The sequence below is a fragment of the Pelodiscus sinensis genome, chromosome 10, assembly GCF_049634645.1.
Source record: "Pelodiscus sinensis isolate JC-2024 chromosome 10, ASM4963464v1, whole genome shotgun sequence".
Lineage (NCBI taxonomy): Eukaryota > Metazoa > Chordata > Testudines > Trionychidae > Pelodiscus > Pelodiscus sinensis.
The window spans coordinates 10,203,095-10,224,804 of record NC_134720.1 but is presented as its reverse complement, the minus strand read 5'-3'; the positions used below and the strand labels follow the sequence as shown (position 1 = coordinate 10,224,804).

Below are 21,710 nucleotides of genomic sequence, written 5' to 3'. Positions count from 1 at the left end.
TTAGGATGGGGTGGGGAAACTTTTTTGGGTCAGGGCCCACTGACACACAGGCAAATTAGTTGGGAGCTAAACAATTGAAAAGCAAAAAAAAAAAACCAAAACAAAAAGACACCTCACTCACACAATTTGGGATGCCAAGGTTCCCCTCACTCTCCAACTCTGCGGGAGGGGGAGAGGGGTGAAACAAGGCTCAGGGACCAGTTTAACTTCTTGTGGCCAGGGGCAAGTAGATTTTGTGGGGCCAAAGATGAGGGGTTGAGTGTATGGAGGGCACTGCCAGGCAGTGGTCTGGGAATGGAAGTATGGGGGCTAGATGGAAGGTAGACTTCTGAGAAGGGATGTCAATGTGTAGTACATCACACAATTAACTAATAAGCCTGGGTTTACCAATTAATCCTATCGACTACACACATGCCGCCCTATTGCTGCCTCTTTATAAGAGGCAGATGGGGAGGAAGTGGAAGCTGATTTTTAAGCTGGTTCCCCATTTGTGCCAGTTCCTGTGGGAGCTTGAGGGGATAGCCGAGTTAGTCTGTACAGGATAAACTTAAAAAAAACCAAATAGTCTGGAAGCACTTTATAGACTAACAAAACATGTAGATGATATCATGAGCTTTTGTGGGCACAGTCCACTTCTTCAAATGACCACAGAGACAGTTCCTATGGAGCCATCTGTTTCCCACTTGTTGCCACCCACAGAGGCAGCCAGGAGCTGGCTCACACAGGGAGCCAGTTTCCTAGGAGCCGCCTCCCCTCCTACTTCTCTGAGGCATCAGCAGTGTGGAGTGTGGGGGAGGCAGGCAAGAGCTGGTATATGTGGGAAGCAACTTTCAAACAGCTCCCCACACATACAGGCTCCCATGGAGCTGCCTGTTCCCTCTTTCCTTCTCCCTCCCCTTCCCCCCCCCCGTACTATCTCTTTATCAGAGGCAGCGGGGGGGTGGGGGGAGGCAGAAGCTGGTGCCTTTGGGGGCCAGTTTAAAGCCAACTCCCTGCTCATGCTGGTTCCCCCACCTGCTCCTCCTCCTGCTGTCTCCCACAGAGGCAGCAACATGGAGGGCAGGCGAGAGCCCATGCTCCATGGGAGCAGGCTTCGTGTCCCCACAAGCACCAGCATCTGGCCCCCCACTGCCACCCTGCAGAGGCAGCAGCACGGGGTGGGGCAGGTGGGAGGCAATATGGTTTTTAAGCCAACTCTTCATGTGTGCTGGCTCTGCGGAGCTGCCTGCCTTCCGCTCTTCCATGCTATACCTTTGTATCAGATGCCTGGGATGCCGGAACAGCCTTTGTCTATGGGCAGCTTGGCCCCTGCAGACGGGCGCTCCTGCCACCCCGCGCTGTTACTTCTGATACAGAGGCAGTAGCTCAGGGTGATGGGGTCTCCCCGGGAGTGAGGCCAGGAGCCAGGAACATACTGGCTGCTGGCCCCACCCCTGGGGAGTATTTTAGTAACCATGTAACCAAAAATTTTTTTGCAGCTACACAATTACTAAAATAAACATCATTTAACATCCCTACGGGTGTGTCTAGACTACCTAGTTTTGTCGACAAAAGTGGACTTTTGTCGACAAAACTATACCAGCGTCTACACTACTGCTGAGTTCTGTCGACATAATGTCGACAGAACTCAGCGGTTTTGTCGACGCTGGTATACCTCATTTTACGAGGCATAACACCTTCTGTCGACAGAACTCTGTCGACAGAAGGTGTTATTGCCTGTAACGTTGCGTCCAGACTACGGAGTTCTGTCGACAAAGCAGCTTGCTTTGTCGACAGAACTCAATGTGTCTGGACGCTCTTTGTCGACGGAAGTTTTGTCGACAGTATCTGTCGACAAAACTTCTGTCGACAAAACGCGGTAGTCTAGACGTACCCTTACACAAGCAGTGGCTCCTGCCTGCCCCAGCCCCACATGCAAACCTATAACCGCTAAAATGTCCATGTTTACACAAATACCCTATAGTTAACATTCCTATTTCTGAAGTTTATGCACTATATTATCCCAGTGTCTGATGGGTTAAATAGAATATGTAAAACAATACCTCTACTTTAGAGCTTCAGTTTTTAAGAATGAGTTAAATATTTATAACTAGCAGAAATACCTGGCATCGCCCAGGGGAAATATAGTAAAAGGTGTGATGAATGAGCTACATCAATGACATTAACATAACATATTTTATTATAAATATTTTTCTCTTATATATTACTTTAAGAAATTAACATAATTAGTACTTTTTCTGTTATCATAGGGAAAGGATCTCATAGTTGCAGTTTGTGACACGCTTAGCAGAAGAGTCCAGCAAATGCCTATGATCAGGCGTTACTAAAAGCTAATTAGTGGCCCAATTGGAGCTCTGGGGGAACTGATTTTGAGATATAACCAATACAGTTATTTAAGTTAGGAAATCAGTAGTATCTGTGCAAAATTTGGTGTTTCTAGTTCTTACTGTTTCGGAACTCTTTTGGGATAAGCGAACTAACTTTTGGAAATATTTATAAGATAAAGGTCCTGCTGTCAACTGAAAGTTGTTCATAATGTAACACTGAGATACTGAAAAGTTTTGCACTGGGTAACTAAAGCTTACATGGTGACTAGTGTATGTTTAGAGGCTGTAAAATCAGAAATTGACTTAATTATGCACATAGATCTGCATATTCAACATAGGTAAAAAATATACAGTTCCCTATTAACTGTCACCTATTACCACTACATAATGTTCAATAGCCACTCTTTAAATTTGAAAACTGATCAATATGTGTTTCTCTGGAGTCTAATTTAATTCTTGCATAAAATCTTTAACACAGTAAACGTTGATAAAGTCAATAACATTTTTTGCCAGTTATATAAATGTTACAATTTTAGACATTGATGTGGAGGTTTTTTGTTAATTACTAGATAAGGTAACTTCCGTACGTACTGTGTTTCCTTAATGCTTCATACTTTGTATTTAAAATATACACATTTGAATCAAAGTGAATATTCGTAAGAGCCTTAACTCTTAACCAGCCAATTTTTAGAATGGCTGTTAATCAACTCATGAAGGAAATATTGTATATGGAGATAGATAATTGTGCTGATCTAACCATTCTGATAGATAGACTGTACTTGCTAATACATTATTTGCTAATAACATGCATACTGAAGTTCATATGTAAAATTCACGCTTGATGACTTCTTCCTTAATGGAAGTTCCTTCATAACTTAGTTCAAGTTACTAAGATTAGTAGATGTTGCACTCCAACACACCCATCTCTGTAGTAGGGATATTAGCGTGTATCTGTGTACATGATTAACCAATAAGCCTGGACTCATTGGTTAATCATCCCCTCTTCTCCCCACCCCCAACCAGATCAGAGGCAGGAAGGGGGAGGGAGGCAAGAGCTGGCTTTTAAAAATCTGGTTGGTGGGGACCCAACTTTTAAATCAGCTCTCCACACATGTAGGTTCTCACAGAGCTGCCCCCACCTCCCACAGAAGCAACAGCATGGGGGGCAGGTGGAAGGTGGTTTAAAAGCTGGGTTCCCACGAACATCGCCTCCTGCGGAGCAGCCTACTCCATCTGGCTGCCACTGGCTGCCATCTGTGTGTAATCATGTAACTGCTAAAAATTTCAGTGGTTACATGTTTACAGAAATAAATTATTTTTACACCCTGACTTTGTAGCATTTGCTAGTTTGGTTCCCCCCCCCCCAATCTAGCTGAGTATTTTTCCCTCCTCTGACCTTCCCCTGCCTACTTTGAGGAATATGAAATGAGTTTCATCCCCTTTCTCTTTCACCCTTATGTGATTTTTGAAGTTACCCATAATGAGAAGTCATTAAGAGTAGTTTATAGATCATAATGCATTTTCTCTCCGTATGTGCTTGTAGCCATGAAGTACTTTAAATACAACAAAGTTAACTGTCATAATTAGAATAACCATTACAAATGAGCAAGCAGTTCATCTCTCAGAAAGTTCATCATTTGAGGCAGTCTGCAAACTCAGGAAGACATTGCTTCTTCAGTTATGCTAAGGCCATGTTTTCATGTATACTCTGCAGCAACAGCTGCAAATGTTTTTAATTGAGATTTGACAATAGTTGAAGTCTTGTCTGTGTGCTCCATCCATATCCCAAGGAGGTGCACCTCATGCTTTTGGAAATTGACTCAACAGATTGGAGGGGAGTTCTCCTATGGACTGTCAGAAGTGTGCTGCTGAGAGCAGTGCCTGCCCTGCAATTCATGTAAGCACCACAAGAGCAAAGACCAAACTTTCTCGGAGTGTGATCTGTGCTTCTCAGGCATTTTGTCTCTGACAAAAATGCAGATGTTTGAAATCACAGACATCTGCTTTTGATGTCTACAAAGATAGTTTTTGGTATCTTGCAAATAACTTATCATCAGTCAGCTTCTGGCATAAGTAGGAATGCTGCCGAATAGTGCTAAGATATTTTTCAAGGCACATATGGGAATTAGATACATGGTTGCCAGTTATAGATTCTAATAAAATTTTAGACTATCTTCTAACATTTTAAGTCTTCCTTAATTCCTTTTAAATACCTCAACTACTGAGCTGACTATCTTGCAACTCTTCAGAAAGTTAAACCTTTAACCTGAGAGGAAAGGTGGACTTCTGATTCAGACAACAGACTTGGGTTCAGGAGAGATCAGTTCTCGGTTTTGTCACAGACAGCTGGTATGACCTCTCTATTTCAGCTCCTAATCTGTAGATTTGGGGTACATCCCATTTAAGAGGCTAACGGGAGAGGGAATGAGAATAACCTCATTTATATTCATGAATATTAAGGAGATACTATGGTTAACCCCCTTCCCCCACGGATAAGTGCTTTAAAAATTAATGCAATCATATCCAAATGATTGTTACATGTTACTGTGGCACTGATAACAATGCGTTCCCAATTCAATTCCACAGAGATTTTTTTATTTTAAAAATAATAAACTAAAGCCTAGAAAATGAAGTTTCAAATGAAATATTTCAAAACAGGATTTTGTGTGCCTTTACTCTACTCTTTTTTTTTTTTTTTTTTTTTTTTTTTTCCAGAGCTGTACCTCTTTTGGGATACCTGCCTCAGGACTTAATAGGAACCCCTATTTTATTGCATCTTCACCCAAGTGACAGACCTCTAATGCTAGCAATTCACAAAAAAAGTATGTTATCTCTTACCTGGCACATATGGTAGATTTTTCTAAGAACTCTACAAAATACAAGTTAAAATTCAGTTACCTTAACAGCTTCAAGGAGCTGGTGGGGAGACAAGCTGATAGATAGTATCGAATTAGTATGGAATTTCTGATTATTTGCTTTGAAAGCAAAGAAAAACTAAAATATACAATTTAATTTTGTTTCCAGCTGAACATTTAACACTAGTCAACAACAAAATGGAAGAATTATTACTCAAGTTCTTGTACCATAGGCAGGCTTTAATAATAAGTAAATGTTTAGCCATTTATCACAAAGATAATTGTCTCAAGATTATGTTCCTAAAAGTAGTCATTTTGAGTGGACATTTCATCTTTGATTAATGAATTGATAACAAAGAAAATATGAACCTTTTGGTCAGTGTTAGCTCTTTTTCTATAAAATTTGAAAAAGGAATACTTGTTCAGGGTTTTTCTGAGGAGTGGGGACATTTTTCTTGGTACAATTAGTGTTGCTATGATGGTTTTAAGCATTAAAATCTTGTTCTTGAGTTTTACATACAATATGTATTTACAAAAATGAATATAGATTTAGGTCTACTGAGTGAAACATGCTGTGTTGGAGAACAGAATTCAATATTGCAAATAGTCTGATTTATTGTCATTAAAATGTGTTTGTAGTTATTGGTATGGGGAAAGAATATAATTTTAATTTTTATAAATTTTAAATATAGCCAGTGAAGATTTGGCCACCGGAGGGAACCAACACTCGTAATTTTCCTTGGATGTGAAATTACCTAGCATTTTATTACTGGATCATTATATCTGCCATATATCTATACATATTCAAATGTTTTGCTGTTTTGAAATTTTATAAAATTTGAATAAAAGCATATTAAATACAATTTCCGTATGTGATTATAAAACTGATATTTTTGTAAAACTTGCATTATAGTACTTCAATATGGTGGACAGCCTTTTGACTATTCACCAATCAGGTTCTGCACTAGAAATGGAGAATACATAACAATGGATACCAGCTGGTCTAGTTTCATTAATCCTTGGAGCCGAAAGGTCTCATTTATAATTGGAAGACACAAAGTTAGGACGTAAGTAGACAATTAATTCTTATGCTAATTAATGAGTTGGGGGATTCAAGTTTATATGGCAACTTTTTTAAAATTAGTGGAAGGGGTCTGTACAAACATTACAAATTCAAACTGCTTTTTTATACTTGGTATTTGTTTTTTGTGATTTTTAAGTGTATATTATAATACATTAAATGCTTTTTACAATAATTTGTAAGTGCTGCAGGTTTGTCCAATATTGTCAAGAGTTACTACAGAATGGAGAAGCCATGTTCAGAGTAAGGTTGCACATTTTATCAGATTCAAAGTTTTTTTTTAGATGCAATAGAATGGGACCAAGAGCCTATTTAATATATTTGAAAGATTGTTAGGTTGTGTTTTCCACGCATTTGGAATATTTTGGGTATGATAATTTTTACAGTGGCCCCTTAAATGAAGATGTATTTGCTGCTCCCAACTACACAGAAGATAAAATCCTTCATCCTAGCATTCAGGAAATCACAGAACAAATATACCGGCTGTTGTTACAGGTAGGGTCTGGGGTTTTGTTTGGTGCTAAGGTCTTGGGCACTTACGTTACCCCCATGTAGTGTAGTACCTAAGAGTCTTATCTTTAATATGTCTGTCAGCATTTTATCTCTATTTTACAGATGCCATTTCTTTATTGTGTAACACATTCCTTTTATGCAAATTTACAATTAAAAATCAAGATCCTTATGATCCTATAACAAAAAACAGACATCCCACAGGGTACACTAATGAATGTACTCAGCATTTTCCCCTTCCTGTTCAGTAGTTTAAATTATTACAGTTTACTTTTCAAATAAAAAAGTTATATTTCTCCCACTTATTACCATGCAGAGGTAACAACAAACTGCATTGCAGTGCATTCTCCCAATTTAAACAATATGGCCTGTTCATCATCATAATAAACAGTTCAACATAATCATTCTCCACCCAAAAGAAAAATATCTTTTTATATGACAAATTAGGACAGAGGTTTCCAAACTAGGGTGCGCTCCCCCACCATGGAGACATGGCGGAACATTCAGGAGGGCAGAGCTGTGGCCTGGGCCAGCTCACATAGAAGGATGAAAAAGGAGTGCCTCCTAGCCCTGGGAACAGGTGGGCACAGACAGGAGTAGAAAGGTGGGAGGCAATTTTCCTCTAATTTTTTCCATCCATGTGTGAAATCTATTTTATGTGCTGTGAGGCAATGTAGATATGCACTACTAGTAGAAACACATGCTGACAGTTGTGGGTGCTCTGCTAATCAGCACCTAACTCTCTCCTGGGTGGCTGCCCATCCACCTAGCTTACAGGGAACCACTGGTGGAAGGTTGAAAGTTTGGGGACCCCTAGATTAAGACCACATAAATTCATATACTCCAGTAATATGCTACAAATCAACCAAAAGCAGCAGTTCCACAAGTATTCCAGCAGACATTGGAACTATTTCATGCATAAGACTATGTTGCTATATTACACGAGGTAGAGTTAAGTTTAATTATTAAATACTATTGGTAGTTTTCCAGACTGCAAGACACTTAGTTATTTAAAACTACAATTAACTTTTAATATCCCATGATAACGAGTTGTAGCTTTATCCTTAATTTTGGTTTTTTTGTTTGATAATGTTTAGGGGTTAAAATTGTTGTGTGTTGTTTTCCATTACGTAAAGTTGAGTTATTTTATTTAGGTGATCGTGTTGTCTGTTAGATTTTTTTTTAATATAGAATTTTAAGAAGGTATGCAATAGAATCACTAAGTCCAACAATAAAAACATTAATAGGCAATATTTTATCTTTAACAAAAGTGATACAGCTATATTTAGAAATACCATCAGTGTTGCATTCAAAATCATGCCTTGTTTTAATTGATAAGAAGTCATTAAAGATTATTCTTTGAGTGCCTGCTCAAGTCCATTCAACATAGGAGAGTATGCTCGCCACATGCACCGGTGCCAGAAGATTTTTCCTCAGCAGTACCCAACTGGGCCTGGGTCTCAGCACGCCTTGGAGTGGCATGCACTAGTGCTCCCAGGCCCCTTCCTCAGTTCCTTTTTGCCATTAGTGATTGTGGTAGGAACACTCTACTCCAACCTTAACGGTAGCATTAGTCATTCCCTCTATTGAACTGTAAACAGTTCCTCTTCAGTAATAGAAGAGTAGTTAACAATTAGTTCCCCATTGGGACTTAGCCCGGAGATGAGGCATGCCTCATTCCCCTCGCTTTAAAGCTTGTGCTGTGTGTTGCAGGCCTGTTCCACTTAGTGACCCACATTGTCTCCATTGTTTAGGAGAATTACACATCTCCAACAAGTGCAAGATTTGCAATTCTTTCTGCCCCAGGACAATAAGGGGGCATGAAATGAAGGATGCTGCTTCTGGAGTCTTCCTTAGCCCAACAAGAGCCGCACTCGGACTTAGAGTGCCTCTCTGGTACCATCAGTGCAGCACTAGGCATCCTCAGGCACCCAGCGTAGAAAGAATAAGAATGCTGCCAAGGCTGCCAACTCTCTAGCACCTCGTAAGGAGATGATGAAGAAGGGGGACTCTCCCTCAGAACACTCAAAGGACAAGTCCCCAGCACAGATGAACCATGCAGCCCCCATCCATGCTTGAGGCTTTTCAAGTGGTGCTGGACATATTTACCATGCTGGTACCATTGTCATCAGAGCTACTACAACTATGACTGGTATCCGTGTATTCTCCATCATTGTACCCCCTCGACCATGTAATCATGGTACTGCTGCACATCCTTCAGTCCCTACGGTGTTGGATAGAACTATACAAATCTCACGGGTGTCCCACTCAGGCAGTCCCAGTGGAACTGTTCTCAGATGCCTCAGACCAAGAATTAGGAGCTTACCTTGGAATACTCCAAACTTAGGGCCAGTGGCCCCCATACGAGACAGCCCACCACATAAATGTCAGAGAACTGAGGGCAGTCAAGAACTTCTGTGAAGTTTTCTTGCCTCACCTGCGTGGCAGAGGTTATACTGTTTGCACCAGCGTGGCCATGTCAACGCTATTTGAGCACCCTCATGAGCCTCTTGCAGAGGGTCCCTCACCCATTGCTGTGCCATCCAGAACTTTTGTCCTGGGACCACAGTCATCTCTTTCACCAAGACCTTTGGCCACTCCATCTCACGGCATGGCTGAGGAGATGGCATACCCAGCGAAGGTACAGCACATCCTCCTTGAAAGCAGAGAGCCTTCAATTAGATTAGCCTACACAGCAAAGTGGATGCAGATCATCTTGGCTACGTCTACACTGGCCCCTTTTCCGGAAAGGGCATGTAAATTTCACCAGTCGTCGTAGGGAAATCCGCGGGGGATTTAAATATCCCCCGCGGCATTTAAATAAAAATGTCCGCCGCTTTTTTCCGGCTTTTAAAAAAGCCGGAAAAGAGCGTCTACACTGGCCCCGATCCTCCGGAAAAAGTGCCCTTTTGAAGTAGGAATAAGACCCTCCGGAAAAGGGCACTTTTTCCGGAGGATCGGGGCCAGTGTAGACGCTCTTTTCCGGCTTTTTTAAAAGCCGGAAAAAAGCAGCGGACATTTTTATTTAAATGCCGCGGGGGATATTTAAATCCCCCGCGGATTTCCCTACGACGACTGGTGAAATTTACATGCCCCTTCCGGAAAAGGGGCCAGTGTAGACGTAGCCCTTTTGTATTTGAAACAAAAGGTGTTGCATTTGCCACAGAGTACATCTGGCTGCAATCTCGGCCTTCCCTCTGCCAATCCAAGGGTGCTCATTTTTTCACATAGTTTGGTGCACTGCTTCCTGGAGGGCCTGGAAAGGTTATTCCTACAGGCCCCAGCTCTTCTTCCTCAATGGGATCTTAATCTGATCCTTGCTAGGTTCACTGGTCCCCCGTTTGAGCTGCTGGCTTCCTGCCCCCATTTACAACTGTGGTGTAATTTGGCTTTTCTTGTTGCCATTACATCAGTCAGAAGAGTCTCTGAACTCCGTACATTGACACTGAAGCCACCTTACATCTTATCTTTGAAGTGATAGTGTAGCTTACACTGTACCTAGCCTTTCTCCTGAAGGTGGTTTTGGTGTTTTGCATGGCCCAGGACATCTTCCTCTCAGTCTTCTTCTAGGGATGTTAGTGGGTTATAGAATAGTCAAGTAACCACATGAATTTTTATTGATTACTTAACTATTCTATACTCCTTTGGGCCAGTAGCCACTGTGCTTCAGCCCCGTTCCCGAGGATCCCCCTGCCACTTTACGGTGCTCACTCTGCTACAGAGGCAGCAGTGCAGGGTGGCAGCAGCCCCTCTTTATGGGGCTGCTGAGGGAAAATCTTCTGGCACAAGTGCATGTGGCAAGCACACACACCTATGTTGAATGGACATGAGCATCACCTCTTGAAGAACACCAGTTACAGAAAGAGGTAACTCTTATTTTATTTTTTTTAAACTACGCCAATTGTGCAATGAACTTTGCTTTGCACAGTGTCTTGTTAATTTCTTTGGAGTTCCATGTCTTCGTTGGATTGTGCCTACTGAGAGTTCACTTCATGTTTTGGACATAAGGGTGCGATCGTTGAAGTTCTTGATCATATATATTCAGCAATATACTCGCCTTGATATATAGGTATAGTCATATGTATCCCTATCTGGGGTCTTAAGAAAGCATGCAGCTATTGCATCTTGCTAGTTTTTCTCATTCTGAATTGTCAGTGCCCATATAAGCTTAATTTTTGTTAAAGTTGATTGCTAATATTTTGTGTGTAGCCTGTACACAACAGTGGATCTAGTGGCTATGGAAGCTTGGGTAGCAATGGATCACATGAACATTTAATGAGTGTAGCATCATCCAGTGACAGTAATGGAAACAACAATGAAGAGGCCCAAAAGGAGAAGCATGTAAGTTTTTAATTTTTTTTAAATGAAGACTTTGGTATAAAACTAATAATGGAAAACTATTTTCACTGTTAACGTGTTTTCAGTTTCTGGGCTGGGACAGAGGCTATTGCTGTACTGTAGCTTAGGCCAGGCCTCTCCAGCAAAAAAAAATGTTATGGAGGTGGTTTGACTGTCATTGAAAGGGATTCCTACACAGGACCAAAACCAGTGGTGGATTAGGCAGTAGGCCAATGGGGCCTGTGCCTAGGGGCACTGGCCAGTTGTGAGATCCTGGAAAATGGGTACTACCCCAACCTGTTCACTCACCTGCCTGGTGGTGTTCCTGGGGAGCACAGTCAGAGAATGGGAACCTGCCTTGCTCTGCCCACCTGGCACTCCTGCCAGGTAGTGGTGGAAACTCCTTGAGCCTGCTTCCCAACAGGAGTGCCACAAGGTGGGGAAAGCCTTTGAGCCCCAATGCCATTTCCCCAACTGGGGTGAGAGTGGGACTGGGAGAATTGTAGACAGAAGGGATAGGGGCCCAGAGACTCACAAAAGTTTAATCCTTCTCTAAGTACTGACATAGCTTTATTAGTTTGGCACATCTTTTTTTCCTTAATTTTACGAGGGAAGAGCTAGTAGGGTGGCTTACCTGTTAATGGATGGAAGAAATAAAGTAAAAATCGTAAATGAGCCAAAATGTTCCATAGAATCTCTATAGATTCCATACTCCAATAATAAGAATATAGCAGTAGGGACATAGTATTGACCATCTGATGAGGACAGCGATAGTGACTATGAAATGCTAAGGGTCATTAGAGAGGCTATCAAATTAAAAAACTCGGTAATAGTGAGGGGATTTCAGCTATCCCCATATTGACTGGGTACACATCACTTCAGGACAGGATGCAGAGATAAAATTTCTTGATACCTTAAATGACTGCTTCTTGGAGCAGCTGGTTCTGGAACCCATACCGGGACAGACTATTCTTGATTTAGTCCTAAGTGGAGCACAGGATCTGGTTCAAGAGGTAAATATAACTGGACTGCCTGGAAATAGTGACCATAATGTAATAAAATGTAACATCCCTGTGGTTGGAAAAACACCTCAGCAACCCAACATTGCAGCATTTAATTTCTGAGAGGGGAATGACACAAAAATGAAGAAGTTAAACAGAAATTAAAAGGTACAGTGACAAAAGTAACATCTCTGCAAACTGCATGGAAACTTTTCAAAGACATCATAATTGAGGCCCAACTTAAATGTATACCCCAAATTAAAATATGTAAAAGAACCAAAAAAGTGCCACCATGGCTTGGCTTAACCAGGTAAGAGAAGCAGTGACAGATAAAAAGACCTCTTTTAAAAAGTGGAAGTCAAATCCTAGTGAAGAAAATAGAAAGGATGATAAACTTTGTCAAATTAAGTGTAAAAATATAGTAAAAGCCAAAAAGGAGTTTGAAGAACAGCTAGCCAAAAACTCAAAGTAATAGTAAACTGGTTTTTAAGAACTGTACATCAGATGCAGGAAGTCAGCTAAACAACCAGTGGGCAGCCGATAGATGATTGAGATGCTAAAGGAGCACTCAGATGATAGTCATAATGGAGAAACTAAATTAATTCTTTGCTTCAGTCTTCACAGCTGAGGCTATTAGGAAGATTCCCAAACCCAAGCCATTCTTTTTAGGTGACAGATCTGAGGAATTGACCCAGATTGAGGTGTCATTAGATGAGGTTTTGGAACAAATTGATAAACTTAACAGTAGCAAGTCACTGGGACCAAATGTCATTCACCCAAGAGTTCTGAAAGAACTCAAATGGCGAATTGCAGAACTGTTAACTGTGGTTTGTAACCTATCCTTTAAATCATCTTCCGTACCTAATGACAAGAAGATAGCTAACATGATGCTAATATTTTAAAAGGGCTGTAGAGGTGATCCTGGCAGTTGCAGGCTGGTAAGCCTAACATCAGTACTGGGCAAGTAGTTGAAACTATAGTAAAGAATAAAATTGCCAGACACGTAAATGAACATAATTTGTTGGGGGAGAATCCACATGGTTTCTGTAAAGGGAAATCATGCCTTACTAATCTGCTAGAGTTCTTTAAGGGGGTCAACAAATGTGGAGAAGGGGGATCCAGTGACATAGTATACTTAGATTTCTAGAAAGCATTTGACAAACTGCTCAAGATAGTTAAGACCAAAGCAGAATAGTGATAGAAATGTAGCCGTGTTAGTCTGGTGTAGCTGAAACAAACCATCTTGTTAGTCTTTAAAGTGCTACATAGTCCTGTATTTTGTTCAAGACCAAAGCAGACTGTGAAGAGCTCCAAAGAGATCTCACCAAACTAAGTGTGTTTGGGCAACAAAATTGCAAATGAAATTTAATGTTGATAAATGTAAAGTAATGCACATTGGAAAAAATAATTCCAACTACAGGCAGTCCCCAAGTTACTCGGATCCGACTTATGTCGGATTCGCAGTTACGAACGGGGATTTTCTCACCCCGGAGGACTGGAGTGGCAGGACACCTGGTCCCGCCGCCCGCCTCCAGGGTGAGAAAAGCTGCTCCCCGTCTCCCTGGTCTGCTGGGGGAGCCAGCAGACCAGGGAGACGCTGAGCAAAGCGGCGGAGGACCCGGGGCCGGACCCACGGCGCTTCCAGCTGATCTGGAAGCGCCGCGGGTCCGGCCCCGGGTCCTCCGCCCCGCCGCTTTGCTCAGCGTCTCCCTGGTCTGCTGGGGGGGGGGGGGGGACGCAGCTAGTGCCCCCCCCCCCCAGCAGACCAGAGAGACGTGGAGCAAAGCCCGGGGCCTGTGGTAGAGCAGGTGGGGCGCTGCTGGTTGGTCCCGCAGCACCGCTCCTTGGCGCTACTGGACCAACCCGGCAGCACCCCAGCTGCTCTGCCCCAGGAGTCCCCCAAGTCAGCTGCTGCTGAAACTGACCAGTGGCTGACTACAGGAAGCCCGAGGCAGAGTTGCTCTGCCCTGGGCTTCCTGGAATCAGCTGCTGATCAGTTTCAGCAGCAGCTGACTTGGGGACGCCTGGGGTTCTTAAGTTGAATCTGTATGTAAGTCGGAACTGGTGTCCAGATTCAGCCACTGTTGAAACTGATCAGTTTCAGCAGCGGCTGAATCTGGATGCCAGTTCCCACTTACATACAGATTCAACTTAGGGACTGTAGGTTTGTTCTTATCTTGTACGTAACCTGGGGACTGCCTGTATATATACAATATGATGGGGACTAATTTTGGCTACAGCTACTCAACTGAGAGATCTTGGAGTCCTTGGGGATAGTTCTCTGCACACATCCACTGAGAGTGCAGCAGCAGTCAAAGCAAACAATGTTAGGCATCATTTTAAAAAAAGGGATAGAGAATAAGTCAGATAATATCTTATTGCCTCTGTATAAATAGATGGTACTCCCACATCTTGAATGCTACGTACAGATGTGATCGCCTCATCTCAAAGAAGATATATTGGCACTGGAAAAGGTTTGGAAAAGGGCAACAAAAATTATTAGGGTTTGGAACGGGTCCCATATGAAGTGAGATTAAAAAGACTTGGGGACTTGTCATCTTAGAAAAGAGGAGACTAAGGGGGGGATATGATAGAGGTTTATAAAAGCATGACTTTTATGGAAAAAATTAATAAGGAAAAGTTATTTACTTATTCCCACAATATAAGAACTAGGGGTCATCAAATGAAATTAATAGGCAGCCGGTTTAAAACAAACAAAAAGAAGGTTTTTCTTCACTCAGTGCAGTCAACTTGTGGAACGCCTTGCCAGAGGATGTGGTAAAGACTAGGACTTTAACAGGGTTCAGAAAAGAGCTAGATAGTTTCATGGAAGTTAGGTCCATCAATGGCTGTTAGCCAGGATGGGTAGGAATGGTGTCCCTAGCCCCTGTTTGTCTGGAAATGGGTGACATGGGCGGGATCACCTGAGGATTACCTGTTGTGATCCCTCTCTCTGGGGCATCTGGTATTGGCCACTGTCAGCAGTCAGGATACTGGGCTAGATCAATGTTTCTTAAACTTTTTAAGACTGAGGAACACCGAACAATAATTTGTTTTGTATGAGGAACACCAGTGGTGGTGTGGTGTGTGTTTTTTTTTGTTTTGTTTGTTTGAGCCAAAAAAAAAAAAAAAAGTTGGGGGGAGGGGGTGGAACGGCCAGGGGAAAGTTATTAAAAAAAAAAAACTTAAAATACTTGTATTTGTCTTCTTACATTGAAGGATGTAAAATGTTTTGAGAAGAACAATAAACTTGCATGATGTGTGGATAGCCTAAATTGAAGCAATAAACCCTCATCATATTGCATGTGTGAGAGAGTTGCCAGGAAATGGAGTAGTTTGGATATGGTTTCCATTCTAAGTGCTCCTGCACATTGGGAATGTATTCTTTTTTAATAGCAGTGTCCTCTAAGGCTGTGCCTGGGCATTGAGATGCATGTTGGCAAAGGAACTCAAAGATTGATGAAGTTGCCCCACCCTTACTAGAACTGAGCAAATAATTATGTGGGTGAGGGAGGCCTTTCAGGTCAGGGGCCGAATAAAAACAAGTATGAAAACAACTAATTTCAGTTCAAAATAAAACTGAATTTTCAGTTTTTCTTTTCCAAAATAACAAAACAAAACTGTTTGGGGTTGATGCAGCTTTTTTTTTTTTTTTTTTTTTTTTTTTTTCAATCTGAATGTTGAAATGTGATGTTTTGACTCAGGTTACCATATTTGAACCTTCAAAAAAGACTCCCTCTCAAGAGTATCCTCTACCAGCTCACGGTGCGTGCGTGTGCGTGTGTGTGTGTGTGTACACATTAATACAACATGAGCATATACAAGGAGTAACAGTGAGTATACAATGTGCGTATATAATATACTGTGTACTGCATGTCCTCTACATTGAGTAAAATCTAGAGCTCACACCCAATCCTGAGCCCCTCTTGCTATAACCCCTCATCCTATCCCCGCCCCAGATCCCGCACCCTCAGCAACAGTCTTCATTCCTGCAGCCTAATCCTCTGCCCTAGTCATGAGCCCCTTCCCACACCCCAAATCGCTCATCCCCAGCTCAACCCAAAACCTACACCCTCCCCCAATAAAGCCTTCATCCCTCCAACCCTGAGCCCCCTCCCACAATCTGAACGGCTACTCCACCCTACTACACCTTAGCTTGTCCATGTACACAAAGAGTTTTGTTATGTGCACGAGTATGGAGGTGATGTGTCACACATCATATCCATATTGGTGCTCATAACTAAATTAATTCAGCATATGGACATAAGTCCCAGTACAGATCCATGGAGGACATCTACTGCCACATACTTTGACTGAAAGAGGGCAGAAGAACTGCAAAGGGTTAGAGCAAGAAAAAGATGGCTTATCAAACAACCAAAAAAGAAAAAGCAACATCATATCCCATAGACAGTATCTCATCATTAATTCCAATACCAGGAAGTGGGGAAGAAACAGTAAGAAGAGAACAAATCTGTCAGTGGAATGTAAATATAAAAATTAGAAGGATGCATAGTTGCTTAGAATTTTAACCCTGTTGTTTATCACCATCCCACCTCAATAAATTTCTAAATGTCTATAGCAATACTCTTTATGTAGCTTTTTGACAATTAGCTCACAGAGATCAGGCAGGACATTTCACTTTTCCAGGAAATATCAAGGGAAAACAGATGTTTCCCTATCTCAGCCATGGGATTGGAGTGACTCTTTTCATACTGTTCTTTAGCTCTTTATCACAATGAAATTGCAGTAAGTCAAAAAAGCAAATGTAAACCAACACACGTAACCTTTCACTAATAAGCAAACACTGTCAAAAATACATTACATGGTGGAAATTAAAATCCCAGAATGCTGCACTTCTATAGTATGTTGAGCACAAAAATATGGCTGATTGAAGCTAATCATTTTATTGAAATTCACTGATTTTTCTCTTTATTCAGCACTGGTGAGGCCACATCTGGAATACTGAGTCCAGTTCTGGTGCCCCCGTTACAGAAAGCATGTGGACACATTGGAGGGGGTCCAGCAGAGGGCAACCAAAATGATTAGGGGGCTGGAGCGCATGATCTATAACAGGGGTCTCCAAACTTTTCAGCCCGAGGGCCGCATTAACTATCAAACAGCAGTTCGGGGGCCGACTACACACTTGAGGTCCAAATAAAAAACAATCAAAACATGGATGTTGTTTTTAATTATTTATTTAATATTATTTTATTCAGTTATTATTTAATAACACATTGATACACTACACATGAACACCTGTATTAGTGTGAATGGTGAAATTGTTTCCTGGATGCCAAAATAGCAGACATTTCTGGCTTTAAATTTGTTGTCCCTAACATCAACAGTGACCTGAGATTATCATCGGACAAGTTTGTTCTCAAATTGTTCTTCACGTATTTCATTCTTGAAAATGTTTGTTCACACAGGTATGTTGTTCCAAAGATTGAAAGGTACCTTGATGCAAAAGTTTTGACATTAGGAAAGTCTTCCTTGGGCAAAAACTGGTAAAAACCCACCAGTCCTGTTTTGAACTTGTCCCTAAGGAGGTCATTTGCTTGCAACTCAATGACTTCCAGCTGCAGTTCATCTGGGCAACTGGCCACATCTGCTTCAAATGGGTTTTGAAACAATCTCACTTCTTCTGCCTTTGAATCCAAAAAGGTCTCCACGGGCCGGATGAGAGGGCCTCGTGGGCCGCATCCGGCCCCCGGGCCGTAGTTTGGAGACCCCTGATCTATAAGGAGAGGCTGAGGGATTTGGGCTTATTTAGTCTGCAGAAGAGTGGGGGGGGGAGGCAGGGATTTGATAGCAGCCTTCAACTTCCTGAAGGGAGGTTCCAAAGAGAATGGGGAGAAGCTGTTCTCAGTGGTGACGGATGGCAGAACAAGGAGCAATGGTCCTAAGTTAGAGTGTGGAAGGTCTAGGTTGGATATTAGGAAATAATATTTAACTAGGAGGGTGGTGAAGCACTGGAATGGGTTACCTAGGGAGGTAGAGGAATCTCCATCCCTAGAGGTTTTTAAGTCTCGGCTTGACAAAGCCCTGGCTTAAATGATTGTTAGGTTTGGTTCTACTTTGGGCAGGAGGCTGGTCTCGATGACCTCCTGAGGTCTCTTCCAGCCCTAGGATTCTGTGAGTCTGTGAACACTCAGGGCAGTATGAGCAGAGCAGAATCCTGGATATTTTTAGATATTTAAAAAAATCCAGCTGGACGGAGATTTTCAGGACCGAAAAGGAGGATATGTCCGGGAAAAAACAGATGCATGGTAACCCTAGTTTCTGCTTCAAGTGGTGTCCATCTTGGTGTTCTACTCTGGGTGCTGGTGCATCCTTTCGCCAGCAACTGGAGATTTTTCTAGCAGTGTCCACCGCGCATGCACTCTGGCGCCTCCTTGTGCCATTGGTGTCCTTTAAGGCACGCACGTGGCAAGGCTCCCTCAGTTCCTTTTCTACTGTTGTCGGCAGAGGAAGCTCCTTGTCTCATCCATTTCAACCAAAAAACCACAAACTGTTAATTTGCCATAGTTTTCCTCATCGTTCCAGGTCTTGAAAAGCACCCCTCCCCCTGGAACTTTTATAAAGGGTGGCACTAGCGCAGGAACAGGACTTGCAGGAGGTCCAGGAAAAACAATATTCCCTCTTGCAAACCTTGCATCCCCCTCATCTTCCAGGATTGCCCTCCCTTTGAACGAGGCCATTATGGGCCCTGCTGAGAACATCTGGCAAAGCCCAGTATCCATTACTCACACCAACAAAAGCATATCACAAGTATTTTATTACACTGAAGGGCATGAACTTCCTTTTTACTTACCTTCCCCCAAATTCTCTTGTGGTTGACTGTTAGACACAAACCGAGACAGCCTAATATCAGATCTACATCACATGACAAAGATCACAAAAGGCTGGACATCATGGGACACAGTGTGTATTCCTCGGCCACCTTGATCCTTAGAGCAGCAAATTACACCACCAAGCTGGTAGATTATGATTACTCTAACTATTCCAAGTTGCAGGAACTCATACAATTTCTGCCTGACCACAAGAATCCTATCCTCCTCAACAGCATGAGATCATACAATCTCCGGTATGGCATTACAGTCTGCAGTGGATGTCACTGACACTGCTGCCTGCGTGTCAGCCTCGGCTATTGTGATGTGCAGGATATTTTGTCTTCAAGCATTAGGTGTACTGACGGACTTGCAGCAAAAAGTCGAGAATCTTCCCTTTGAAAAGACCAAGGTTTTTGCAGCAAAAATGGATGAGATCCTTTTTTTTCCAATAAAGGGCTCCCACTCGACTCTCCGGATCCTGGGTATATACGCACCTCCCTTCAAGAGAGCCAGATACAGTACCTCTCAAAGGCCTAGGGAACCATACCAACCCCATTCCAATTATTTCTGTCAGAACGTCTGGCCCCAACAACATAGACCCCCAACATCAACAACAGCATCAAGCCTAAGCATTCCAACCTCCTACATTAAAACAGCAGTTTTGAAGGTTCAGTCAAGAGCCAGAAAGACCATTTCCCTGCAGTTTCACCATTAACCAATCACTTGCAGTTCAGCCGTCACCTCTGGCCCTTTGTATAACAATTGGCACAAATAACATTGGCCCAATGGGTATTGGAGCTCATCCAGTTTGATTACTCTATCCCCTTCACTTCCCTTCCTCCTACCCATCCTCCCACCTCTTTAGGGACCCCTCTCATAAGACCCTTCTTCAGCGAGAGGTGCTTCACTTTCTACAGAACCAGTACCAATGGAGTCCCAAGGGAGAGGATTTTACTCAACTTATTTCCGAACACAGAAAAAAAAAATGGAGGATGGAGACCCATTCTGGATTTAAGGAGGCTCAACAAATATGTCACTTACCAATTATTCAAAATGGTGATCCTTGCAACAATAATCTCAGGATTGGAGCAGGGAGATTGGCTTTCGACTCTTGACCTCCAAGACGCATATTTTCATATAACAATTCATCCTGCCCATAGGCGGTTTCTACGATTCACAGTTGGTCTTCATCATTACGAATATTGAGTGCTCCCTTTTGGGCTTTCAACAGCTCCCAGAGTTTTTTCCAAAACCCTAGCTGTCGTCACGGCATACCTATGTTGTCAGGGAGTTCTAATATTTCCATATTTAGATGACTGTCTCATAAAAGACATATTCTTCCAAGAAACACAGGACATGGTCAAGACAACCATGGACCTTTTGCTTTGGCATGGGTTCTATATAAACTACCAGAAGTCCACGCTCCATCCTACCTAAGCCCTAGAATTTATAAGAGCACACATCAACACTGATGCAGCCAAAGTAAGCCTGCCCACGCATAGATTAAAGGCTCTAAGCAGCCACATAGTGGTAGCACGGGTGGCCTCTACCGTAACAGTCTGCAAATGCCTAAAAATTCTAGGCCACATGGTCGCCACAACCTACATTGTCAGGTTGGCCATGCTCCATATGAGATGCCTTCAATCTTGGCTCGTCACTCTTCACATGCCGTCCAGAGGCCCTCTCTCCAAGACAGTTACCGTCCCACCACGGGTCCTCAGCTCCTTAGATTGGTGGATGGATCCACACACGTCCTAAGTGGCTTTCTATTTCCTCAACCGGCCCCAACACTCACTATTATAACCGATGCATGTCACGGGATGGGGAGCCCACCTAGGATCCCTCACTACCCAAGGCAAATGGTCCTTCAGTGAGCAAATGCTCCACATCAACCTTTTAGAACTCAGAGCAGTACGCTATGCATGCCAGCATTTACTGCACCACATAGGACAGTCAGCATTATGACTGACAATACTACTTCCATGTATTATATCCACCGACAAGGCGCTGCCTGATTGCCATTCCTATGCATGGAAGCTTTCAAACTGTGGAATTGATGCTTGGCGCACCAAATTACCCCTATTGCCACTTACCTCTCAAAGTACTAAACGTCACAGCGGACGCTCTGTCGCAAGTTCTACGACCACCATGAATGGGAGATAAACACGTAAGCCCTCAATCACGTGTTCTGCTAATGGGAGCAACCAGATATAGACCTCTTCATGACCAGAGCCAACTGCAAATGCCATCTCTGTTGCTCTAGAGCAGCCCTAGGAAAGGACTCCCTTGGGGATACTTTCTCCATCAAATGGAATGTATCGTTACTCTATGCGTTCCCATCCCCTCCGTGCTCCACAAGGTCATCATCAAAATCAGAACAGAACAAGCCCATGTGTCAAGACAACATGGTTCACTTACCTCCACAGAGTGACAGTAGCAGATCCATATACCTTTCCCCTTCAACACAATCTTTTCTCAGCATCGTGGCAGAATTCTCCGTCCTGAACTACACAAACTCTACCTCCATGGATGGTTCCTTCATGGCTCCAAGATGCCAAAAATACTGTTCAGAACGAGTAAAACCAATATTAATCAACAGCAGGAGAGAGTCCACCAGAAAAAATTACCTTTACAAATAGACTAGATTCTCCAAGTGGCTCAAACGTAACCACCCCATGACTCCTGAAACTACCCCCTGCTCGCCTCATATTGGACTACCTGTTGCATCTAAGGGAGTCTGGCCTGTCTTTCAATACGATCAAAGTACA

The 21,710-nt window shown here is 42.7% G+C and overlaps 1 protein-coding gene and 1 long non-coding RNA gene across 16 annotated transcripts in view; one reads left to right on the top strand and one right to left on the bottom strand.

Annotated features, from left to right (window-relative positions):
- The window catches only part of PER2 (period circadian regulator 2), a 182,982-nt gene that overhangs the window by 118,971 nt on the left and 42,301 nt on the right, over positions 1-21,710 (top strand). For 10 of the 12 annotated variants that reach the window (XM_075937506.1, XM_075937510.1, XM_075937505.1 and 7 more), the window contains 5 exons: positions 5,043-5,149; positions 6,096-6,249; positions 6,650-6,758; positions 10,983-11,114; positions 15,817-15,945. In XM_075937506.1, coding sequence (XP_075793621.1) covers positions 5,043-5,149; positions 6,096-6,249; positions 6,650-6,758; positions 10,983-11,114; positions 15,817-15,945 — 631 coding nt within the window. The remainder of the gene's footprint in view (positions 1-5,042; positions 5,150-6,095; positions 6,250-6,649; positions 6,759-10,982; positions 11,115-15,816; positions 15,946-21,710) is intronic. The other 2 variants (XM_075937512.1, XM_075937514.1) reach the window with 1 other exon arrangement.
- LOC106732224 (uncharacterized) overlaps positions 1-21,710 on the bottom strand; it is a 113,925-nt gene that overhangs the window by 53,982 nt on the left and 38,233 nt on the right. For all 4 annotated transcript variants that reach the window (XR_012906200.1, XR_012906199.1, XR_012906197.1 and 1 more), the window contains one exon: positions 21,361-21,505. This is a non-coding gene — a long non-coding RNA (uncharacterized LOC106732224). The remainder of the gene's footprint in view (positions 1-21,360; positions 21,506-21,710) is intronic.